At 42.5% G+C, this 26,111-nt stretch overlaps 1 protein-coding gene across 2 annotated transcripts in view; it reads right to left on the bottom strand.

The window, feature by feature from the left end:
- The window catches only part of EBF1 (early B-cell factor 1), a 392,963-nt gene that overhangs the window by 87,291 nt on the left and 279,561 nt on the right, over nt 1-26,111 (bottom strand). Inside the window, exon 7 of one of the 2 annotated variants that reach the window (XM_006766302.2) lies at nt 15,222-15,352. In XM_006766302.2, the coding sequence (XP_006766365.2) occupies nt 15,222-15,352 (131 nt within the window). Of the gene's footprint in view, nt 1-15,221; nt 15,356-26,111 lie in introns of both variants that reach the window. The other variant, XM_015565648.1, reaches the window with a different exon arrangement.

Here is a 26,111-nt window from a genome sequence, read left to right on the forward strand (position 1 = left end):
GTTGCATCTGACACTACTTTCTCCCATCTTGGAAGTCTCCACTGTGACACTAATTATAAGATATACGACTTGCAGTGTGTCTAATGGTTACCAAAGCACTTGCACAGCCACTATCTCTCAAACCCGTCCTTGTGGGATATGTATTCCAGATGAGAAATTTGATGGCTGGGCAAGTTAACCAAAATTATTTAAAACACCAGGAAGGAAACCAATCTCTTATGCCTGCAAATAAGTGTTTTCCAGACCGCATCTCTTATTCATAGGCTCCTGTGTTCCTCATTTTCAAACTTTTCCTTTCTGCTAACTTCTTAATTGGAGAACTGTCGCAATTTTTGTTCTATATTTTCCTCTGTTTTTAGTTGCCTAACATTTCTTGAGTTCACACACTGACTCAACCACCTCAGCTAAACTCACTTCTAAATCTCCACCTGTAGCTTTGACCTCTTTGGCTAAGCACCAAATCTTGATTAGCAACAGTAACAGAATCTCCCCAAACATGTCTAATTGCCACCTCAATTTCAAGGTGACCCAAGCTAAATTTATCATCTTACTACCTGTCAATGTATTTCTTGCCTCTGTGTTCACTTTCACATGTAAGGGAATGCTATCCTTCAAAACGCCCAAAATAGAAAACTTGAGATCATATTTATTTCTCCTTCCTTCAATTTTCCTTTTAGTCATGTTGATTCCCTCCTCTCCCCTCCCCTGCCCCTCCCCCGTCCCTGACACACACACATCTGAACACCACTGGCTCTACTTCTTCACTTTCTCCTATTCAGTTTATTACCATTTCTCACTCAGACTATTTTCTAAATATTCTCCCTCTATTTCTATTTTCTCCTCCAGAATTATCTTCAAAGGCAACCTCATCATGCCATTCCCTGACTCAAACTCTCAGCTGCCTCAACTGCCCCATTTACAAATTCCAAACTCCTTGGAATAATATTCAGAGTGCTCCTAGACCTGACGTCCATCTCCCTTTCTAGTCTTACTTCCCATGTTGCCTTTAGACATTCTGGAAAGTATGGCATGTGGATACATAAAAATATCAATCCTTGCCTGACATCTTTGTTTTGTCCATGCTATGCCTTGCCTAAACATCCCCCTACTCATCAAAGTATCAAGAGAGGTACCACTAGATGGTAAAGTTATGGGTCATTTAATTTTCCTCTGCATACCTCTCTGAGTTCACTAACTTCTCAGCAATAAGAATTCATTAACATTGTAATCAGAAGAAATCATTTTAAAATGTTCCATTACAATGAAGGAAACACACATGGTCTCTGCAAGGCCCCAGGAGAGGCTGCCTGGCCGAGCTCCTTGTCTGCTGAGCGTTTTCTTCTCCAGACTCAAAGCACAAGAGCAGAAGTGTCCCGTGGGGCTGGGCCAGGTGAGGCACATCGCTATGACCTCTGGGTGCAAAGGGAAGCTATTGTGGCTGTGAGAGAGATGGAACGTGTGAGAGGGGGCGGTGGATAGCGCCTGTCCTCAACAGAAGTGCAAGAAACAGGAGAGAGGAACTTTTCTCTTTTCTATGAATGCACAGAAGATTGTGTGTGTGTGTGTGTGGCGGGGTGGGGAGGAGGTGGATGCACAACTCCAAAAGAGACAGTCTGCAAAGTCTGGCAGCCCAGAGAGGAGCATGGGAGAGGACAAAAGGCTCTTGCTGAAGTGTGACCTGCATGGAGGTAAATGGGAGGACCTAGCATTTTTAAATACCTGTTAATGAACACATGTAGAATTCTGGGGGAAAGGGCAATTGGGAACTATTTCCTTCTCTGAGAGCCAGTGGCACGCACTATCTCTAACCCTCTAGCACACACTGAATGGGCGGTGGTGATGACCTCCACTGTGACTTCTGCAGCAATGGCCTTTTGCTGTCTTCTAATTATGTGCCAAGTACTGTGTGAAGCTGCTTCAGTGACTACTGTTCTCTAGTATGAGGGGCAGGTATGGGCTTTGGCTAATGAGTTTCAGGCGAGTTAAGAAATATGCTCAGGGAACCAATCAGAAGTGGCAAGCCTGCCTGACCAATAACCGACCATACTTATACGACCAAGGCTGTCCCTCCCCAATATTGTCTGTTGCTTTTCCATAATTGCTGGTTTGTGTGCTTTTCCCCCTAGCTCTACCCCTGAGAGGGCAGACTGGGTCCTCAGCTTCTCCTACATCTTCAAAGATTCTGTCTGGGAACATAGTAGGTCCTCAAAAAAAAAAAAAAAAAAAAAACCAAAAAAAAAAAAAGAATCCTTCTCATGGGTGAGAGGCTAGCTGAGAATGAGTTCTTAGCAAAACAAAAGAGCCTTTCCAAGATAAGCTTTTATGCATGTTTCCCAACCAGTGGGTCTATATGAAATAAATGCAAATTGAAGTTCCAAGCCACAAAGCCAAAAGAATAACTGGGATTACTAGAAAGCACACCAGTGATTTTTCATTACTGGCCTTAGGATTTAATATTTTAGCCTTAATCACTTTCAACACGAAGAAGTTATTTTTTTTTTTTCAAAAAGTCCAAAACAAGCAAAGACTTACAGAGAAGAGGTAAAATGAAGGAAAAGTGTCTTCTCTGGGAGAAGTTAAGACTAATGACTGGAAAAAGCCTAAAGTGGTCCCTGGTAGGGTGAGTTTTAGGTGTTACCCATCCAAAGGCCTGGGTTCTAAGGTGTGCTGGCCCACTCACCCACTGTCACCCTCGGTGCCTCAGTTTACTCATCTCATTACTGCCCCAGCCTATCTGCGCTGTGGGAATACTTACAATAATGTGAAAGATGCTTTGTGTTTGGGAAGAGCTCTTTGGGGATCCTAAAGCACTTTCCAGATTAATTTTTTAATTTATGTATTAATAATTCTCACAGCATTCTCCCTCCTCCTCAATTAGGATAATAATATCCATCTCTTTTGAGATAGGCAGGGGGTGCTGAGTGCTGGACATGAAGCAGACACTTAACTAAGGAAACCATAACATACCAGCATAATTAAAGCTTCAGAACCAAATCATCCAAGGATTTTTAAAGGGACAACACAGTGGTAGTGAGCGAACAAGAACACTGATTTTCTCTCCACTCTGGAACATTCATCTTTCTGTAGTTAAAGACGGCATTTAAAAAAAAAATTATCTTCGGGAGTTCCTGAAGGAAGCTGAAATATGAGAAGTATATATTCGTGGCGACTGTCCTGGCTGAACCTCCGTATTATATCTCTGTTTCCCCCGAAGTGGATATGACATAAATCAGGGGACACCAGCTTTTCTGAGGCCCTCGGTGTATTCTGGTTTGCTCTCTAATCAGACTTCTCTGGGTTTCATAACACAGATTTTTTTTGTTCCCAAGAACTGCCTGTCTCAAAGGCAGTCTATGATTTCTCAGGGAACGTGAGAGAACGCCAGTGGAGGCAGTTACTGTTTCACAAACATTCTGGTTTCCCTTTGTCCTTTCAACAACATAAATTTAAACCAATGTTTAGCAAAATATGTTGGGTTACATGAATTCCCAGAGATAAACTCTATGGATGAATGTCAGAGGAGACTGTTGAACATAAAGTCTCAGGGACTGAGTTAAATGAGGAATTTGAAAGCTAGCTTTTGAATAGTTAGCAGAATTTCTTATAACTGTCTGAAATCCCTCTCATATGGACATAGACACAGATACAGCGTACGGAGGTGTAGAAATATCTTCCTATCTTATTGTCTGTGTCCCACAACTAGAATATAAGCCCATTAGGATATAAACTTTGTCTTGATTTCACTATGGTGTTTCCAGTTTTACCAGTACCTGGTGCTAGTAGACACTCAATAAACACAGGGTGGGGCAAAAGTAGGTTTACAGTTGTGAGTACGTGAAGCACAGGGGTCATTCTTGTATTATTATTTATTAATCATACTTTCCATACAAACAACTGTAAACCCCCTTTTGCCTCACCCTGTACTTGTTGAAATGCTGAATGAATAAATTCCGTGATGCCATTAACCACCCCTAATAATTAGGATAAAGAGTCAATGATGTCCCTTATCAACCTACAAAAAGAAATAATCAATACCACCCCATTCAAAAATCTTGTAACTAAAGAAAAAAAAATCATTTTTACTTCATCTCCACAAACTTCCTGGCAGCCTCCATAAGCATTTGCAAAAACATACCACCCAATTCTTCTTACCAAATAAACTACCCAGGCCCCTAAGTCAATGCAGTTAACAGTACAAAACAAAACAGCAACAAGATCATCTTTCAAAATAACAGCTTTGGGGACGGGGCCGGGGGGAGGGGGGAGCTAAACGGAATACATTATACTTCAACTACCTTTGGTTTTGTGGGTTGATTTATTTATTTATTTTTTTGGTAATTTATTTTTTAAATAAACTTTCTCCAGCTCTCTTCCCAGGACGTAAATCTCGAGCCAATTGGGCCCATTAAAGACTGGAACCCATCCTGACCATCTGGGAGCTGGAGAAGCGCTGTGAGTTCCTGAGGTCCGCAGTATTCCAGGAGGAGAGACTGGACCCAGGAACGCCAGGCCCTGTGGTCTGAAACAGCACAATGAGCTCTTTCTCAAGGCTTGTTTTTCTAAGTTCAGTCAAGAAGGGACATCATTCCTTAATCGGGCCTGGCTTAGGGTCCTGGGCTCCTGCTTGTTTATTTGGAAATTAAAATATAAAAGAAAGAAAAAACAAAGCCGGATACATTTATGGAAGAGGCTGAATGTTTGTTAACAATGTTGGCGGTTTGTGGGCCGAATCTTTGCCTATGGAATTAGGAAAGAAAACTCTAAGAACCAAAAGGCTGACAGATGGGGAAGCAGGGAATTAATTCACCTTTCAGCAAGACTTGTAGGGTCTTTCAAAGCTCTAAGAGAAAGACATCAAAATACTAAACGGAGACTCATTCTAACTTGTTTTGTGTGTGGTTTAGTTCATATGTGCATACTGTGTACATTATACTTGCATATATATTCAGTAATTCCTCGTTTAACACGCCCCTTCAGGAAGTGAGCAGCACAGAAAACCAAAGCCAAACCCCTCTGAATACTGTGCCATCCCAACTGCTCTCGCTGGAAGCCGTACATGGATGCATCACACACGTCACTGTTAGAGAGAGCACAGTGAGGACTCGGGGCCCCTGTCATTGTGAGCCGTCATTAATGTGCTCCAGAGGAATCAAGTTCTTTATCTGCTTTATAGGTTGCTCCATTTCTGCCCTAGACACTAAGCTGTCACCTCTGCTGCCCCCAAACCTGCTTCTAATCATCTGCCTCTAGCTCATTCCTTTGCTATGAGCTGGGGGAAAAGATAACATAGTTTGTTAGAAATTACTGTTCTGGTTACCCTAAAGTCTTTTATTTTATGTGTTTACATTTTTTGCTGATTTCTGATGTCATGCTGAATTTGGGAGGGTTAAGGTCAATGTCACACTCTTCTCTGGATAAATGAGGTTTCACTACATATATATATATTAGAGGCCCGGTGCACAAAAATTTGGGCAGGGGGGGGGGTGTCCCTCAGCCAAGCCTGTGCCCTCTCGCAGTCTGGGACCCCTCAGGGGATCACCTGCTGGTTTAGGCCCGCTCCCCAGGGGATTGGACCTAAGCTGGCAATCAGACATCCCTCTGGCAGCCCAGGAGCCCTCGGGGGATGTCCACTTGCCAGCAGGGAGCAGGCCTAAGCTGCAGTCTGACATCCTTAGTGCTGCTGAGGAGGCGGGAGAGGCTCCCCCCACGACTGCTGTACTGGCAGCTGTCAGCCTGGCTTGTGGCTGAGCAGAGCTCCCCCTGTGGGAGTGCACTGACCAGCAGGGGGCAGCTTCTGCATTGAGCGTCTGCCCCCTGGTGGTCAGTGTGTGTCATAGTGACCAGTCGTTCCCAGTCTTTCTGCTGTTAGGGTCAGTTTGCATATTACCCTTTTATTATATAGAATAGAGGGCTAGTGCATGGGTGGGGGCCAGCTGGTTTGCCCTTCAGGGTGGGAGTCCCCACTGGGGTGCCACTGGGGTCCCTGGCCAGCCTGGGTGAGGGGCTGATGGCTGTTTTCAGACTGGCCACACCACCTTTAGGGTGGGGGTCCCCACTGGGGTGCCTGGCCAGTCTGGGTGAAGGGCTGAGAGCCATTTTTCAGGCTGGCCAACCCTCCCCAGCGACTGAAGCTCCCAGCCTCTTCTTTTTTTCTTTTTTTTTTCCTGGGATTTATTTACCTTCTATAATTGAAACTTTGTAGCCTGGAGTGGAGCTCAGAGCCAGCCAGGGCTTGGCTTCCTCCATCACCAGGGGCAACCCAAGGCTCCAGCTCCGTGGCCACGGCCAGCTGAAAGCAGGTATCTGGGGTTTATTTAGCTTCTATAATTGAATCTTTGTTGCTTTGAGTGTAGCTTAGAGCAGGCCACGGCAGGCAGGGAACCTTGGCTTCCCCCATCACTGGCGCAAGCAAGCCTCCTGCTCGTTCCAGCTCCGTGGCTGCCGGCCGCCATCTTGGTTGGCAGTTAATTTGCATATATCGCTGATTAGCCAATGGGAGGCGTAGCGAAGGTGTGGTCAATTACCATGTTTGTCTATTATTAGGGAAGATACATATATTTATTTATTTATTTATTTTATTGAGTTTTTACAGAGAGTAAGGGAGAGGGTAAGAGAGTTAGAAAGATCAATGACAGAGAAACATCGATTTAGCTGCCTCCATACACTACCCATTGGGGATGTGCCCGCAACCAAGTTACATGCCCTTGGCTGGAATCAAACCTGGGACCCTTCAGTCTACAGGCTGACGCTCTATCCATTGAGCTAAACTGGTTAGGGCCATTACATTCTTATTAAATGGTAAGAGTTGGCTCTGGAGTCAGATGGATTTGAGTTCAAGTTGAGGCTTTGCAAATTATCAGCTGTGGGCCCTCAGAAAGTCACTCAACCCCTACCTCTCTAATCTTTAGTTTCATTATCTGGGAAGGGAGGTGGGGTAGGGAAAAGGGGCCAGCTATATAATTAGTGTTATTATAAGGATTAATTGATATAATGCCTGCAATGAGTTAGGAGGAGGCCCCACTGGCATCAATCATTACAAAGTGTTAGTTTTATTACTACTTAATCCTCACCATAACCAACAGATTTACATGGAGTTATTTATGTGCAGCCTTATTGTACAACAAATATATCTAAATATAAACTAGCTAATCATAAATGCATTTACAAAAACTAAACTGCAATCTGTCTGTCTGGTACTGACACTTTAGGGCATCATTGAGCACAACAGTTTCTAATGAGGAGCATTTGTTTGAATTAATTAATTGATTAATTAATATCATTCAACAATGTTTCATATAAATTTGTATAAATTAATGTCTTTGGTGTGCAAGGCTCTGTGCTAGACACTGTAGGAGACTAAGCTGAATGCAGCATGGACCCTGCCTCTGAAGGAGAGAGCAGCCCTTAAATAACATTAAAGATAGAAAGTATAAGGAACCTTCTATGGTCATATAGGAATTTAGAAAGAAGAGAAAACAAAACCTGGAGCTGTGCAGGAAGACTTCACGGTCAAAAGTGATATTTTATTGAATCTTAAAGAACAGAAGACTGGGCACAGAAAGAAGAGGAAAGCATTGTGGATGGAGAAATGGCATAAGCAAGACAAGCATGCAGAAGCGAAAACTCACTATGGGTAAAAGGAGTAGCCAACACCTCAATGTGCCTGGAGCATAAGTTAACACATTGTATGTGGGAAACGTATTTATACGTTTTACTTATACGTTTTACGTTGACTGGTAGTAGAGCGCGGGACACGTATTAATACGTTTTTTATAGACTAGGGGTAGAATGCGGGTAACGTATAAATACGTAAACTAAAGTTATCGTAATTTTACTGAACGTTGCCATTTGCACAAAAAATTAGCAAAAATGGCCCACGCCACTTGTTATCGTGCGATAAAAACTACCCACAAACAATGTGTTAAGATGCCTACGGGGCCAGGATGTTGAAAAGAAAGGGCAGAGCCTTGAGGGGAGTGCCAGAATCCCAAACCAAGAAGCTTTAAGAAAAAGGAAGACAGTAAGGTTAGTTCCGACCACCCAGAGCCATTCCAGCAATTAGCACTGACCACACATCTATATATATAAAAGCCTAAACAACCATTAGGGCCAAACAACTGGAAGGTCCGGTCAACCAGTCGCTATGATGTGCACTGACCACCAGGAGGCAGATGCTCAACACAGGAGCTGCCCCCTGGTGGCCAGTGAGCTCCCACAGTGGGAGCGCCGCTCAGCCAGAAGCCAGGCTCACAGCTGGCAAGTGCAGCTGCTGTGGAGGGAGCCTCTCCTGCCTCCACAGCAGCACTACTGGGCAGTGGCAGCGGCAGAGGGCACAGCAGGGCCGGATGAGCAGCAGCAGAGCTGCGCCCAGCACCAGGTGGGGCTCCTCCCTGGCCACCTGCCACTTCAGCACTGCTACATCCCTCGGGGGGATGTCAGACTGCCTGGCCTGCAGGAATCAGGCCAAAACTGGCAGTCCGACATCCCCCAAGGAGTCCTGGATTGCAAGAGGGTGCAGGCCAGGCTGAGGGACTCTACTCGTGCATGAATCCGTGCACTGGGCCTCTAGTATGAAATAAACACAACACTATACTGGTAACTATTTTCTTCACAGGAGTTACATGACTGTAGTCAGGTGTAAACTCTGTCTTTGATTCATGTTCAAATTAGAACCCATTACACTTCCATGGTTTCCATTTTCAAGTTATAGGCACATGCATGGACCTCCTGAATGTGCCGTAAACAATGAGGTGAAAATGTCATCTTAAAGTCGTTTTTAAGTATCCCATAATTATGAATGTAGAGGATAAATTTCAAGCACCTTAGCCATTAAAAATAAAAAAATATAGACTAAAGCATTTTTAGGAATAAGGTGAGCATGGTTGTAACTGTAACCATATTAAAAAGGCCATTAGACTATTTTTAATCTGTTTTTTAATATGCTGGCTCATTCTGAAATGATTTCCCATAAAAATAAGTTGGGCTTGAAAGGTGTTTTTCAAAGTCATATTCCAAATTTAACACAACTGATTCAGACTTCTCCTTTTAGTCTTTAAAAATAAAGTTTACAATTTTGCATTAAGAATCTTCCACTTAATAGGTAATCAGTAAGTATAGAATCAATATAGACTTGACAACTTACATATTTAGGAAAATGTAGGTGACAATGAATTATTGTAAACCCATGCCTTTAATCAATTTTGAATTAAACTTACACTTGTAAGCCTCAATATAGGTAAAATAAATGACATAGATATTTACATTATAACATTTTCAAATAGATGATATTTGAGAGGGTGTCCTGCTCCACCCTTTGTAATTTTCTTTTTTATTTTAGTGGAATTGTTTCTCATATAAATGTGGTAGAGATAACGAGAGTTAGAGTGTCAATGGCATGTAAAATTTGGGAAGTATAAGGCAGTATGTTAATATAAGGAAGTATATTAAAAGCCAATGGGATACCATGAGAAGACCAGATGCGAGAGGAAGCTGAATGGGTGGGGGAGGTCAGTGCCGGGAGCACTGGGCTGTAATCCCAGCATTAAGTAGCTAATGCGTTCCCAGGGCAAGTCACTGTACGGCTCTGGAACCTCTTTTTCCTCACTTCCAAAATAAAGCAGCTGCCCTTGATGCCTGGGGAGGTTCCTCTAAGCCCTGGGTGTGTGACTCTCTCCATGTGGTTCAGTAAAAATCGAGGGCAGATAAAAGGCCTGGGAAACTTCCAGTGGGAACATATATGAGTTCTAGCCACTCATTCTTTAAGGTCACAGAGGAACAAATACTGGGGTTTTTTTTTTTTATTTACAATCCTTCCTCTGAGCTCTGTACACAAACAAGCATCAAAAGTGGAGACAGGAAAAAGGAAAGCAATCAAGAACTGCATTTAAAACCCCATTATCCAACTTTTGGACCCAAGAAGCAAAATCGCTCCTCAGCCCCCAAATTGCCATTTACCCAATGACATTCACCCATTGGTTTTCCTCCACAGTGTCTCCTTGTGACTCCTCCCTACCTCTCTGGGAATGCAGTTAGAGAAAATGTTCAACTAATTTGTGCACACGGGGATGAAATTCTGGCTTCTCCCATCTGAACCAAGTGGCCTCTGGCGACCTTTAAATATTCCTGTCCTACACAGTCGCATGGCCTCTAATGGCAAGTATGCACTGACTCAAACTAGATGCAAAACATGAACGAAATTCTGTTCAGAGCCTTGCAGCATTAAAGAATAATGGCTCTAAATATTCCTGGTCTGATCTGAATAATACTCCGCAAATATTTCAGATGATTCCCTCACCTCCACCCCAGCCCAACCACCTCATGATTGAATTTCAAGACTTTATTTAATTAACATGAAATCTAAATGCGCATCCATCACCAATATATCTTGCTGAAGGTGATCCCTGCAAAAAGGCTCTGTAGTCACTAAAGTTTGGGACGTGCCATATACTATGTTTTGGGTGTTCATAGTGCATGCCAATCTCACCAAAGGTTCGCAAAGTCCTAGACCAAGGACCGGTTGAATTATTTGACTCAACCTTTCCCAAACTTACCCAGAAAAACCTCCCTCCCTTGTCTCCCATAGGGTGCCTATTGATATCTAAAGAGCTGGTATACAATATTCCATAGAACTATCTGGAAGATGAATTAGAGCAACATCGAGGTATAACTCTCAGGTTTATATCAGATACCAGAATCTGAAATGAAGAGGGGGAAAAATATTGACTAAGCACATATCAAGAGGGAGATCCAATTCTGTGGCTAATTAAATGGTTTTGAGGAAGTTCAAAGAAGCCTTTTGCAAATAAACTTGATAACTGCATATTGCAAGTGTGCTTGCTCTAAAAGTAGAAAACAATAGTAGAAGAAGCCATCATCACTCACCTCAACCCCCCCGCCCCCCTCTAACTTTGGAGGGAGCCTCAAGGGAGTCAACTCTAGACAGAAGGAATTACTAGAATTGTAGCTGATTTCAAAGAGGATTTAATCTAAGCCCCTCATTTTCAGATGGGGAAACTGAGGCCCAATGACCAGCGCTGACTAAAATCTGGATGCTCTGACCCGACAACGATCGGATTGCAGTTAGTATGCAGGTCTCCTGACTGGCTCCTTGCCCACTGCTACCCCACGCAGTCTCAGCCTTTGCTGGGGTGATAGTCATCTGCAGTTCTCCGCATCCTCTGCTCCTCGCCAATCCCACCACTGTACTTTCTTTACCAGCAGCTTAAATACCTTAAACTGTCTGAATTTTCTGTGAGAGTTCAGTGATTAAATAAAAGGACTCTGAGAGCCTCAATTGTCTAGCACAGAGACCCACCCATATGTAACAGGAAGCTTGACTGGTTATTCGAACAGCCTACTTCTGGCTACACCACTCTCTCTGCCTTCTAGAACCTTGCCTCAAATTTGCAACTGCAAATTGAACACTGGATTATATAAACATATTATGAAACTCTCTAATTTGTTTCATGGGACCAAGTTGTTTTTCCAAATGAAACGCCAGCTTCCACAAGCCTAATTTTAATCACCCATAGTACCTAGCCCAGAGCTAGACACCTAGAGGCAAGCCAGCCAGTACTAATTGTTGAAAAATTACAGGAATTCAGAAAGAGATACTAAAATAATGATTATATTTACAAACTGGTAGCAGGAGCCCCTTCCTCCTCCAAATCACATGTTGGTGGGAAATCAAAAGCAACCAAGTACGTCTCTGACCAAGAAAATACTCAACTCACATAAAAAATTAGGACGCATCCACCCTGTTGGTTTTCTTGGGTTTATGTTAGAAAGGAAGGGAGAGGTAAAGAGAGGAAGAAACATCAATGATGAGAGAGAATCACTGATGGGCTACCTGCTGCACTCCCCCTACTGGGGATCAAGCCCACACCCAGACATGTACCCTGACCAGGAATCCAACCAAAACCTCCTAGTTTATAGGTTGATGCTCAATCACTGAGCCACACCGGCCGGGCTACAGGTTTGTGTGTTTTTTTTTTAAGTCTCCTGGGGTAAGGCAAGATAAGCATAAGAATAGCAATAAAATAAGCTGTTTTAAAAATGAGGGAGAGAGAATAAAGAAAGGGTTAGAAACAATGAAGGGAAAGTAACAAGACAGTGAACCAAACTTACAGAAAAGCCATGGAGTTCACCAAAGCTTGGGGTCCCGCAGGAGGCAGCCTTCAGTTAGGAGCAATAGCGTGCCACCTTTCTTCTTCCCAACCCTCAAGAGACAGTCAGTGAGCTAAACTGAACTACTCGTTTGCAAAAGATTGGGTTGGTAAAAGCACAGATGCAAATTAAGCCAGCCCTATTTTCTGTAGCTCTTTTTAAAAATCCTTTAGCTAAAAAAGACTCAGCTGCTAATCTAAAATGTTGCCTGCCTGTCCTCACCCACAGGCCTGCTTCCTAAGGCTTTAGGCTATCCAGTGAGAAAATGGAGAAGAGATCAAAGTTTATTTATAATTAGAAGACCTCAATTTTAGGGGTGGCATGTCCTCGAGATCACATGGCCAGGGGACAAAGATTTCAGATAGATAGTGGTCTTACTCTAGCAATGAGGTCCAAACAGGTTAACTGTTTTGCCTAAAATCACTTATGAAAACAAAGGAAAAGACTGCCTTCTGCCCCCAACACAAGGCATGTACCTTTCATAAGGATTAAATTGCACTAGCAGCCAGTGGCTTTACCACAAACATATACAACTAGAAAGTGGTAAAATCCTTGGGTCAAATTTTGGCATAGGGTAAATCATGGACGGTTAATAAGGTGAGCCCTGTAGTTGGACTGTCTAGGTTCAAATCCCATTTGATAACTAACAGCTCATTTAACTTCCCCAAGTCTCAATTCCTCATCAGTAAAATGAGAATGACATGGTATACAGATGTTATAAGACTTGCATGAGAGCCATAACAAATACTTAGTACCTGGCAAAAACTAAATGCTCAATAACCATTAAATAAAATCTGTCATGCTCTGCATTTTTCTATAAGTTTTTCATAAATATCTTCTCTTAAATATTCACAGTATCAAGTTCTCATTCTATCCAATGGAAGCCTAGAAAAATAATCCCAAAATTGATTGATATCTTTTGCCCCTACCCAAATAAAAGGTACTTAACTACTACTATTATTACACTACTATGCCATCTGTGTTTTTTTTTCTCCTCTTTCTGTTCTTCTTCTCTCTCTTAATATTCCATTTGCTTGCTCATTAACCTGGGTTTTTATTTCCTCTGTAAAAATGTACATTGTCGCTCCAATCCCATCTCTATCACTATTGGGCTGTGTGGTGTCGGGCAGGTTTCTTAAGCCCTGTGACACTCGGTTGACTCAGTTGACTGGGAACAAGGTGGCGGCGCATGTGAATGACTTCCTGATGGGTGGATGAACTTATTCCACAGTCAGTGTAGTACATTTGGACTAAGACAGGCAGGGGTGCTTTGTTTGATTGGCTTGTTTTCGGCACAAGGTTTTAAATGAAGTTCAGATTAACTCACCTTATTCTCAGAGATCAATGAGACTTACTGCCTATTCTGAGCCCCACTTCTCTTCAGACCTTACACTGACTGCAGTGACATGGATAAGTAACAGAATGACGGATAGAAAGAGGTGGAGATAGAGCCCACAAGACCCGGTTCAGGCTGTGCTTGTGTAGGCTGCTGTCTTCAACAGGGACGAAGATACCCGGCTGGTAGTCAAACATGCCATGTATGTGATGCTTCTGATGTTACAACCCAATGGTTCTGACGGAGAATGGGCTGCAGCCAGCACGGGGAGCTCAGTCCACCCTTCATGCCTGGGATGTTCTAACTCGGACTACAATTACTCTGGGAGATTGAGAAGCCCATCCCTGATTCAGCTTTACCAGAGCTTTGATTCTCTGGCCAAGCACATGCTGTTTGCTGGCTGCATGAGAAACACAAACGGAGAGACCAGGCTGGCAAGGGGCTTGCCAGGGTGGACACTGGCAGTGAAAAGTGCACATAGAAAGCTTAAAAAGACAGGCTCGGCTTTGGAAAGATAAACATAATCAACTATCGAAGTCTGTATTCTGCTTATCTCGATGGCCCCTCTGGAGAGAAAACACACATAAAACATCTAGACGGGATAAGCAGTGGTGGGAGAACCTCTAGAAATGGAAATAGAAAATCTGAGTTCTAGCTCCAGTTGCCTACTGACTTCTTTGTATGGCCACATGCATACCACATTCACTCCGTGGGCGCTGGATGGCTGCTTTCAGGTTGTGTAAGGAAGGATGTATTTCAAAGCCTCAGTATCCTTATCGAGACAAGATACATGCTAAGTAAGAGTCTTTACCTCGTGGTGTAGAGAGTGTAACATGATCAATGTTAAGCCCAGCACAGTGTGTAGATCATAGTACTAGTAAATCTCAAATTAAGTTTAGTGGTTCATATGACCACTTGCAAAGCGAGTGGAACGAATGGGCCCTCTATATAGGACCTTGTAGCCCTAACATTGTTTTTATTCTAAGCTTTGGTGAGGTGAAAGAGAAGGGATTAGCTGGCTGGGAAGTCTAGGCTCAGAATTTAGAGAGCAAAGGCAAGTTTGCCATGGCATCTATATAATGGTGATGTTTACAGTTTGCAATCTTGAGCTAACTTGATTATTGCTACACAAGTCAACTGGCACGTTAAAATAACGATCGCAGTGCTTGGTTGCAGTCATGCACTGAGATGCCTGAGCCCTGTAAATTCCTAGGTCTGGTTCTCCCAGGTTCCCCTGGCAAATCGCTCGGTTTCTGAGTCACTGAGTAAGTCAAGGACCACCTACCCCTAGATTATTACTGTCATTTGAATGGTGCTCCTTGAGGATGGGCCTACAAGAGACTCCACCTGCAAACATCCACAGATGACTCCTTTGCTAGAGTTTGGACGAGGCTTTTCCTGTAGATTTTGTGACCTCGTATCTCCTTTCTAACTGCCAATATCCAATAGACCTCCACCTCATGGCAAGCCCAACAGGACAAATGACCAAACAAAAACTCTGCCAGTGCTAATGAGTCACGGGATGGAAGTCATTTCAGTGGAAAGGGTTGCCTCCTGGTAAGCCCAACCTATCTTGCCTAGTTTGCCAGAGTACTGGACACTGGTGCTGGCCCACCCAGGGTGGCACCACAAATTCCACACACTCTATTAGACATTCAAGTGTAGACAGTATCTTCCACTAGACCAAGCTATTAGATATTAATGTTCAGACAACACCTACCTCACTCCAGACCAGCATGGTACCGAATATGACCTGTAACCCATCAAAGAAATTGTCCCCTATGATGATCACAGTCGCGCCTCCCGTCGTCCATCCTTCACTCGGGCTGATGGCTTTGATACAGGGAGTAGCTGCTTTTCAACACACATGAAAAAGAGAAGGAGTCTGCTGTTAGAATCAAACTTTAATGATGGGAGACTTGAGAAAAAGAAAAAAAAATCTTTTATCTTTTCACGAACAAAAAGTCCCACAAAGATCTCAGCATTTCTTAGCTGCATTAGGACCAGAAACCTTAGGGTGCAATTTCAGTTTTTAAAAGCATTCTTTTCATTCTTTCTATTGAGAGACATATGTTTTCCCCAAATCATTTTCAAACCTGAAATCTTATGAAATAGAATATTTAATTTACGAAAATATTACAGATTATGAAAAATGAACAATGAATGACTTTTTGGAACACACTGGAAAACTTATAGAATTGCTTCATAATGAAATCTACATCCTGAAAATAAAACTCATAGATTTTTAGATAAACATTTCTGTCCAATGGGAAGCAGGAAAGGAGGCACAAGCAAAAAATTATTCTTGCTGAAAGCCTTTTGTCTGTAACACTAACATAGAACATTCCTCGTTAAAAATCATTAAGATTTTTTTTCATTAAATGTTATGGATTCCATTTTAGAGGTGCAAAATGTGCAGGTCACTTGGGGTGAATTATGCAACTGCACAACTGAGTCAGGGCTGAACCACAGAGAGTCTCATGACCTTTGTTTTGCTGTCATTCCCAGGGCATAAACTCCTAGAACTGACTTTTTCAGAATTTCATATCTCTTCCTTTTTCCATTATAAATGGCCCTTGGAGATGGGGAATAATTTGCAATATTGTAATTCCAAACAGACTGGAGGTGGTTTGCCTGATGAGCATGGTGTACTTTCAAGAGAATTGCTGGGCATAAATGTAATTGTAGGATTATGTTTTAGAACTGTCTCAGAGGGCACCTTCCTTCCCCTGAGGATTTTTAACTCTGCGATGCCACGCTGCTTTTGCCATGATTACTTTTATGAACATGACCAAAGCAAAATTCTAGAGTGAGGCATGTGTTGTGCCAGGAGAGAAAATGAGACCCTCCTCTATAAAAAAATTTATTAAGTATCCAAGCCTGACTTTTCAAGTATTGAAGCCAATGCGAGCACCAGTTAATTTTAATGGGGCCAAAAACTGGCAAAAATTATTGGACTTTGTCAAATTTGGCAAAAAGTCATGCTTTAACTTTTGCAAGAAAGAAAATATGAAGCCCAGCCCAAGGGGACCATTGCTCACGTGCAGCCACACAAACAAGCAGAGTGGATTTGATTTTGGTTCAAATTAATCTTATAAAATTGCACAAAGAAATTAGGAAATATCCAAACTAAACATTTCACGTTGGCTGAACTCAGAGTAATGCATTGACAACTCAAACTGGGCAGCTCCGATGCCTTTTTTCTCCTCCACTTTCTCCCCAAAACAAAATAATTACTCAAGAAAATGTAAATGATTCATGACTTGAGAAATTCCTGTCCCATTTTTAACACACATAAAGGTTGTGATTCACAGTTCCACAGGCCTAGGGCTTTTTCTTAAGCAACATTTTTCTCTAAAAATAAAACAGGTTAACATGCATAATCAAGTACCCCAAATCAATGATAAACTATGATGTATGATTTCAAGCAAATTATGAGAGAAATAAACTACATTTCACAACGATGTAAAATTCTTCAAATAAAAGCAGTTTGGAAACATTCTAGTTAAGGTCTCAAAGTCTTAACTCTTAATTTCACACTCAGTATACTCAGTGATACTTCTGAGAAGAATGGAATATTGGTTTAACCGAACTAGCCTGGACAGCGTCACTCCTGATGGGAAAGTGCAGAACTCAGTGGTATTAATAAATGTGGATCCTGTGATTACCTTCATAAAACACAAAATGGTCTTGGCGTTTATGTCTGGATTAGCCTGGGGATTTCTTTTAATTTTTAAATTCTTATTTTGTTTTTTAGTCACCTAAGTATATTTCTTTAGATCAGTGGTTCTCAATCTTGGCTGCACATTAGAATCACTTGGGAATCTTTTTTAAAATCCTGATTTCTGGGCCTCATCTTCCGGAAATTCTGTTTCTTTGTTATTAATGTTGTGGCCCCACCCCATAACAAAGAAACAGAATTTCTGGAGAATGAGGCCCAGAAATCAGGATTTTTAAAAGATTCCCAGGTGATTCTAATGTGCAGCCAAGGTTGAGGACCACTGCTTTAGATAAATAAGGTCTCCTCCAGGCTTTCTCATCATTGTACAGAAGGAGCCAGAAAGTGCTGGTGTAACTTTAAGACTCACCTATAGTTAAGATGTTATAACAGCATAGCCAACACCTGCTGGATTTAGACTTGAGCCCCTCCCTTTTCGTCTTCTTTCCATTTATTTGTAGGATACAGAAGGCATATAAATGTGTGTGTGCGTGTGTTTGTGTGTGTGCTTTCAAACATTTCCTGAGAAAAACTGTGTCTTCAAATTTTGTGAGCAACTGTCCAGAAACAAAGCTAGATGCAACTTGTCAGAGAGAAAAAGAGCAGCAAGTTTGGTGAGGAGACAATATATGACACTATCTTATTAGATTTTTGGAGAAAAAAGTCTTGAAGGAAGTACCCCAGGAAAAGAGTGGCACATCTCACCTCCTGGTCCATCCCACCTCAATACTCACTGTCATCCACTGCCCCTGCCTGGAGACTAGACGCCATTTTTAGAACAGGTAAGTCACGCTGCCCTTTCTCAGTTTAGACCTCGCCTGGTTCTAGAGGTGCTCTTACACATCTGCATGTCCTAGCAGTCTTGAGCAGAAGCTCTATAGTACTTCCCCAGTGGGAAGCTTGGAAAATATGTAAAGGAATCATGGACTGCGCCACTGAGAGAGAGGGGTGAGAAAGAGATGTTACCGGCATTTAGTGCCAGGAGGCTAAGAATGCTGAGTATCTCTAACTCTGCCTGCGATGGTCCTCCAATATGAAGAAATCTAAAATGTCAATAGTGCAATAGTGCAATATTTTCTACCTAAAAAGACCAGGCCCAAGAACAGGTGTTAAGAACTGACAGATCCATACAGGTCAAGTCAAGAAACACAGATGAATAAAACAGTGCAGGGTCTCAGAACAAGCATGAGATGGAGAGATGGCCACTGACACTAGGACCTGGAGAAGCAATGGGGAATGACAGGACGCTGATGGGCTGACAGTTTGCTGAATACATCCCCTACCTAAAGGTGTCACTGCTGCTCAGCTCCAGCCATCTGTAACTCCACACAAACATAGGCCCGGGTTGGGGTTGGGATTTCAGAAAAAAAGATGGGAACCCAGATTTTTATGTGAAATTTCCAAATCTGTAAATGTTGGCAGCTAATTCAATAAACTGTGTTGGCTAAACAAAATGTTTATGAGTAGATTTAACTCATAGAATACCATTTTATCCTTCCACCTGAGACAGGAATTTGCCAGACTAAACGCAGCCCAGGAAATACTTGCAAATATGACCAAACAAAGGCACCCAAATGTCCACAGCAATACTGACAGTAAAATATCCAGGAGTCTAGGTGCCCCCAGCTAGAGAGTGATTAAATAAACCACGGTACATCCATACTATAGAATATTAGGAGTGTCCTTAGAACAGACGAAAAGAAATTCTATAAACTGACATGGGTAGCTGTCAAAATACATTAGGGAGGGAAAAACGTCATTTGTAATCTGGAGGATAGTGTAAACTTGCTTATTTAAAAATGATATATATGAGCCTGTATGTGCATAAATATGTGAGAGCATGAGTGTGAGCTTGTATGTATGTGTGTGTGCGTGTATGCAGTTACCTGTGAACAGGTATGATAGACAAAGGTCTGGAAGGATGTACACCAACTCTTGTCAGTGGGTCCACATGCAAAAGGAATGTGACTGGCGTGGGACTGACAGAGAAGGGTGACCATTAAACTTGACTCTGTAGACATCCTTAGGGTTTGAATTTTTTCAATGAGCACATGTTAAGGCAATGCGTTATTGTGCATAAAAATTAAATAACAGCAGAGCATTTAACTCTGTGAGAGATAAAGATTGTACTTTCTAAAGCAAACTGTTGGTGATTTTTTTAGAAGCCAGGCTGTGCTGAGTAACAGACCCTGAGCCTCTCCTTCCCCCTTCCTTTTGGGTGACTCTGAGGAAGCTCAGTCATCTAACAGCCCAGGACTTAGTTCTCCTGCACTCAGCATACCCAGGGAGTCCCCGAGGTAAGAGGAGGAGAGATAGTTTTTAATATAGTCGCAGAAGATGTAGTCAGTGGAATTTGAGGGTGAAAAGAGTTATAAAAGAATTCAATCCAGCCCAAGAGTCTAACAATCAATAAAATTCTATTGCCAAGAAAACATTACAAAATGGGGGAGGAAGAGGGGGTTTGAATACAAAACCACTTTTACCAGCCAAACCTTGATTTAATTAATAAATGTTCTTCCTCACCAATGAATTTTCACACGTCTAGGTATCCACAAGGACTGCTAGCCAATTCCTGCTTGCAAACCTTATTAAACACAAAAGTTCGGAGGGGTTGGTATTTTTGCTTTTTTTTTTTTTACTTCTCCCCCCCACCCCCAACAGCCACCAAAATAGAGGAGATTTTCCTTCCTTCACACTATGACAATAACGTGATTACCCCACCACAGTTTAGCATAATGGCTCTGAAATGCTCATGGCACATTGCAGAGTTAAAGTGGAAATTATTAGGTAGCTCTTCTTTGTTATAATAATGATCACTCCACAAATAAAAGCTCTTCTCCCAAAGGTACTGCAAGGCACAAAATGCTAATTCTGGAGATTATGTGTGCGCTTTTATTAAATATTACCATGCCCTGTCTGTCTGAGGGCTTCTTTGCTCTGATTGTTTTATGAGTACCATGTTAATGTCATTCCCATCTTGCTAGCAGCAGGCACACATTTTAGCGTTTGCATGAGAGTTGATCAAAGGCCACGTGCTGGGGGAATTGCTGAGAAAACACGGACAAGCGATAAAAATCTAACAGATTAATTGGTTTAAATTTCATTTCAGGGTGTTGAACTTTGGCTCGGGACTCTAATACTACACCGTGAGTCAGGGCCTAATTACCAGATTTCCAATTTGCTTCTGAACAATGGTCGGGGTGAGGAAAAGAGAGGGAAGAATGAGGGGGTGGGAGGGAGGGGGGAGAGAAAGAAACTGCTCAGCCTCCAGTACATATTTAACAACTAACGTTCTGTGTGCAGACAGCGGCGCCAGGCGATTCTGATGTCACCTGCTCTACCTCCTGAGCGTTTATATTTCCTCCCCATAGCCATGGAAGGCAGAGGAAATCACACGTGCCCTCAGCGGTTGAAAATTTTCTGATTTACAGGATCGACGTTACAAGATTCCAGTGCCTGCTCACCGGCATTGGAGCATCAGGCTCTTTATTAGCAAGGTGAATTTATAAGCGGGAATCGCCCCACCGCCTCCAACAGAAATGATCTACTTCACAGAGAGAGAGCAAGGGCCAGGAGAGCCATGTTTACCGCGGGGTTTATGGGTGGCCTTGGGAATAAGGGTTAATTGAGCTCAGAGGTGCCTGCCCATTGAGGTGAATTAGTGGTGTGCACGGCAATCAGCAGGGTCCTGGGGCTGCTCTTACTTTCGCCTCTGAAATCTCTTTGTGCTGTGATCAATACCTTACTTGTTTGGGGGAGCTGGAGAGGTGATCTGGGTTCAGCATTTGTCATCTTTTATCCCCCAAACCAGGCTTTCACAACAGTTGGTGTCCCGTTAAGGGACCTCATTAGAGAGCCATTGTTGTGCTGTTATTCCCCATTCCTGTATTCAAGTTCGCTGAGGAAACACTGGATCAGTTGCTAAAATGCACAAATTTAGTAATGTTCTAATCCCATTCTAAATCTCAAGGTGAAATCCCACAAACTCGGGTATAAGGTTCTTTCCCATTTCCATTGTGTGTGGCTTTGAAAAGGATGTAGACTCTCCTTCTCCGGCATTTTATTAACCAGAACTCTCCATGGATGAGCATTTCCACAGAGCGGGTCGCTGGTGCTTACAGCGGAGACGATGTCCGCACCAGCCCGCATAGCTTTTGAATAAAGCCAGAAAGATGCAATTATATTAGGTGGATTTTAACATTCCGTCATCGATGTTTCTAGCTCTCTCTCACTCTCCCTTCCTCTCTGTAAAAAATCAATAGATATATTTAAAAAAAAAAAGATGCAATTATATTAGGTGGATTTTAACATTCCGTGTTATAGGATTAGAATACAGGGAAGAGCACCAGCTGTTTAAATTACACATCTACCCCTTAGAGCGAGCTTGAAGTAGTCATTTACCCTCCCCTCTCTAAGCTGTGGTGGCCCCGTGGGTGCCCACCTTGTAGACTTCTGGCAAAATGAAGCATGTGCCCACTTGTGTTTTGTGCCTGGTAGACAGTCCCCTAGATGCTAGCAAATAATTATTGTCATTATCATCAGCTCCCCATTAGCCAGAGTTTATTTATTTACTAGAATGCCCTGTAGTCTCATCACTGAGAAAATGTAGTTTATTGGAAAACTTTCCTAGGAACTTCCAATCCAATGACTTGCTAAGCAGCCAGCTCGATCCACAGAGGCGGTGGAGTTGGCATCCACCCCTCCAAAGTAGAATGTTTTCTTAAGGCTCTCATTTGCCTGGAATGAATATTCATGGCAATCTTTTCAGAGATGAGGAATTAACTTTAATTTTATTGTCCCATGCTCTTGAGACTTGGCAGAAAAGGTTGCAAAACCCATGAGCTCAGTTCATTTCTTCGGGACAGTTGTGGCCCCATAAAGTCTCAGGCCTTTCTCGCTCGTATCTACTTGATTTGGGCGAAGTTGTGCTTGGAAGAAACCTGTTTAGAGACAATGGGGACACAATGTATCCCCACTTGGACTCAGCACACAGATTTCTGGGTCTTTTGAGTGAAATGACTTTTCTGACTGCACACAGCTCAGTGCCACCAACAGACTCAGTGCCACCAACACCTGTGTTCTCTGAGCCTGGCAACTGGCAGCTACTGGCCAGCAAGGAAGACTGGGTGTTCACCCTAGGAGAAGACTGGCCCTCCTTATTTTCACCCTGTACAGGAGGCATATCTATTCGGGGTCTACCCACCCTCTTTCTGATGCCTTAGAAACCAGTAGCAGTTATGATGCCTGACCTGAACCCTAGCGCCACCCTGCGAGAACTTCACTTGCAGAATCCTAATTGCCCCGCAGATTCCTGGGCAGATACTCTAGACCAAAAGACTGGATAGTTTCCTGACTCGAGAGGGTAACAATCTTTGTAACTCTTACTCTCTTGCTTTGAGTTACCAGATTTATTTCTGCCTTCCTTTTTATTTTTCAGAAATTGGCTTATGCAGTTAAGCCTTTTATTGTTTATTAAGGTTTTAATTTTGTTTTGTTTTGTTATTGGCCTGTATTTACTATTCCATCCACTAGCATATCTAGATATTACTTGGCAAAGAATCGTATATTATACATGCAAAAGAGCCTCTGTGTGTGTGTGTGTGTGTGTGTGTGTGTGTGTGTGTGATGTGTTTGTCATTTTTAAGAGAAATGTAACCCATGATATAGAGATTTCTCAACTCCAGATGCAATTAAATCTATTCAATATTAAATGAGGAGATCAAGAATTTCAAGTGTTTTTCATCCTTTATTCCAAAGTGACTTCACTTGGCAAGAAAGCCCTTTGCTTTGACAGCATTAATGGTTCTCACATTAAAAAGAGAAAAGGGAAAAGTCCTGGTCATGAGATAGAAACACATATCCAACACTCATCCATATCAAGGCAGGGTTAACCTGGTAGGAAGAGCTAGTACCATGTGTATCTAAACTTAGCACCATGGGTAATTCCAAACTATGCCATTTGCTAAACAAAGAACAAGCCCAAATTGTATCTGCCTCCTGATTATTTTGTAGCTTTCCTATTCTATTCTGAATTAGCACAATTCCTCAACAGTCAGTGGACATGGCATTCGAGGAAGGGATAAACAAATCTTGGTGTAACAGTTGTAATCTGAACATGCCGGGGCAAGCGCTTTTGTGTGTCCAAGTTTGTCCACCTGAGATCCACATCTGTGCAGGTTCACTACACACCATTACTTAGCAGTGAAAAATCTTTACATTTTGATGCACCTATAACTTCTAAATTGCACTTGTAAGACCTGTTGGAGGCTTATTGATTTAATGACATGCAACACAGCATTGTTTCATAATATGCAAAACAATGTTTGTTAAAAACACTTTGGAAGCTTAGAATTTTATAGCTCAAGGGCGTGAGAATGTACTGTTCTCTGCCTCATGTTTGATCTGGCACATCCAAAATTGAAATGTACAAAATATTAATCCTGGAGCAGCTAATAACATATATTACCATCAGCCTTCCTTATTTCTTTTCTCTCTCTCTCTCTCTCTCTCTCTCTCTCTCTCTCTCTCTCTCTCTCTCTCTTGTTCTATGATTGTCAGCCACACCATTGCAAAGTAATGGGGGAAAATTATAATGGAGGGTTAGATAACCCTAAAAATGAATTATTCATGGGTCCAATTGTGATATTCATTGCAACAATAGTAAATTCACTTGCCTCTGATTATACAATAAGTAAATAACTCTTTTCTTCCTGGCAAGAACAACTTTCATGCACAAATTTATTTTTATCCCAATTCTCCTGATTATCCTGTTGTGAGAAAAGTTCTAGACATTAAAGCCAAGGAAGAAAGGGAAGTGAAAATAACTTTCCAAAAATGAACACCCAATCGTATCCTATATAATAAAAGCCTAATATGCAAATCAACCGAATGGTGGAATGACCAGTTGCTGTGGTGCACACTGACCACCAGGGGGCAGACACTCAACCAATTGGGGGCAGCTCCTGTGTTGAACGTCAGCCCCTCAAGAAGAAGGCAAGCAGCGGCGGCAATTGGAGGGCAGGGCTGGTCAGAGGGCGGCACCAGGCCACCAGCCAAGGTGGATGGCAGCAGGGACTCCCGATCGCCCCACCCACCAGTCATCTCTGACTGCAGCCCAGGCCTAGGGACCCTACCCTATATATTGGGAACAGTCTCTTAGATTTAAAAATTAAAACTCTAACACTGAAAAAACAGGATGATGCAGTGATGACATGCATGGACTATGGCTTGCACATTTTGTGGTCAGCCCTGATTCTGACACTTATAACTGTGTGACAAAGCCAATTACTTAATTTCTCTCTGCTTCAGTTTTTCCACCCATAAGATGGGGAAAATGGTACTACTGCCTCAGAAGGATCATGTTATGTAGTACTTTTTATAATCGGGACAAAAAAATGTAGCTGCCCATACAACAGCAAGATGCCTTTCACTTGTATGAAAAGTATGGTCACTGGTGCATGCAGCGTCCCAGATTGCGAGAAGGTGCAGGCCGGGCTGAGGGACACCCCTGCCCCCAGGCCTGAATTTCATGCACTGGACCTCTAGTATTGTAAAGAGGAAACAATTTTCAGGTTTTTTAAAAAAAGTCACTGCTTTGTCAAGGAATACTCAGGTCTTGATTCAAAAGCCATCATCCTGGGCCTGGAAAATCATAAAGGCAAATACAAACAAACCTAGTGGAAAATGTGTGACGTTCATCTTGGCTGGAGTCATATTTTTAACAGGCCTTGAATGTTTGTGCCGGATTACCCAGATGGTCATACAGGAATCGGCCTGATAGGATTAAACCTTTATGCCGAACTCTGCTCCATCTGTTCGCCAAGGTTTCTCTCCCCTTATCTGAATATGAATTTTTAGCCTTCTTGGGTCTTGGAGCTGAACATAAATTCAGCATTAAAAAAAGACACATGCAGAAAATTTAACATTTAGTTAATTAGTCTCTGATGAGATAACCTTGGTCTTTTTTCTAGAACACATTTTTGGTGAAGAATTTTCCTCAGAAGGAATTTAGAAGTATGCAGAATCTACTTTTGTTGTTGTTGTTGCTGTTAGAGGGCTTTGTCTTTCTCTCCTATTGAATCCTGGGGCTCATTCACGTCTCTGTCATCAGAGAGGTTTGCATGGATGTTTGCCCATGGAGATGGGAAAGGAAGAAGGGGCCTCCTCTCTGCAGAATCTGACTGTAAGAATAGATGATATGTAACTCTGACCAGATGAATGATCCAAGCAGAATATCCTCATGTGTGTTTTGTTCTCTTTTCTTCCCATTACAAGAGGATTGGTATTAGTCATAATGTGACAAAATTAGCTTCAATAGCAGTTTCTATCATTTTCATTAGGTTTTCTGTGTTCTTAGGGAGGCCTTTCTTTGGAGGGAGGGGTGTAATTCAGAGCTTCATCTTGAATGAAACAGGCTGATGTTAGCTTTGCCCTCCTGTGCATAAATCCCTAGAAATCATGATATTATTTATCAGCTAGACAAGTTGGTTTGGGGCAAGTTTCAGGACAGAGGCTACTAAGTTACCAATAGGCCGAAGTCTGGTAAATGGTTCTGGGGTTTCCAAACCTGTGACAAAGGAAGGAAGGGAGGGTTCTGACTGCTGGGCTCAGCAAAGCAGGTCAGTGTCAGAAACTTTCGGGCAAACAACATGCAAATGAGTAAGTTGCATGAAAGGAGGATCTTTGAGAATCCTACTTTGTAGCTGGTATATGGCAATGTGATCATTCAATGTGATCAATGTGTGCTTGTGGTGGAAACCGCAGAGACGGCAGGCAGCCCACGGAGCCCTGGCTCTGGGAATATCGGATCCCTCTAGCAGTCAGCAGGCCACCATCGCCTTTCCTCAGTCCCCTTGGCAGCACTGGCTCTGGGCTCTATGCTCTCATGAATGA

Source organism: Myotis davidii, unplaced genomic scaffold (genome assembly GCF_000327345.1).
Source record: "Myotis davidii unplaced genomic scaffold, ASM32734v1 scaffold18, whole genome shotgun sequence".
NCBI classification, from domain to species: Eukaryota; Metazoa; Chordata; class Mammalia; order Chiroptera; family Vespertilionidae; genus Myotis; species Myotis davidii.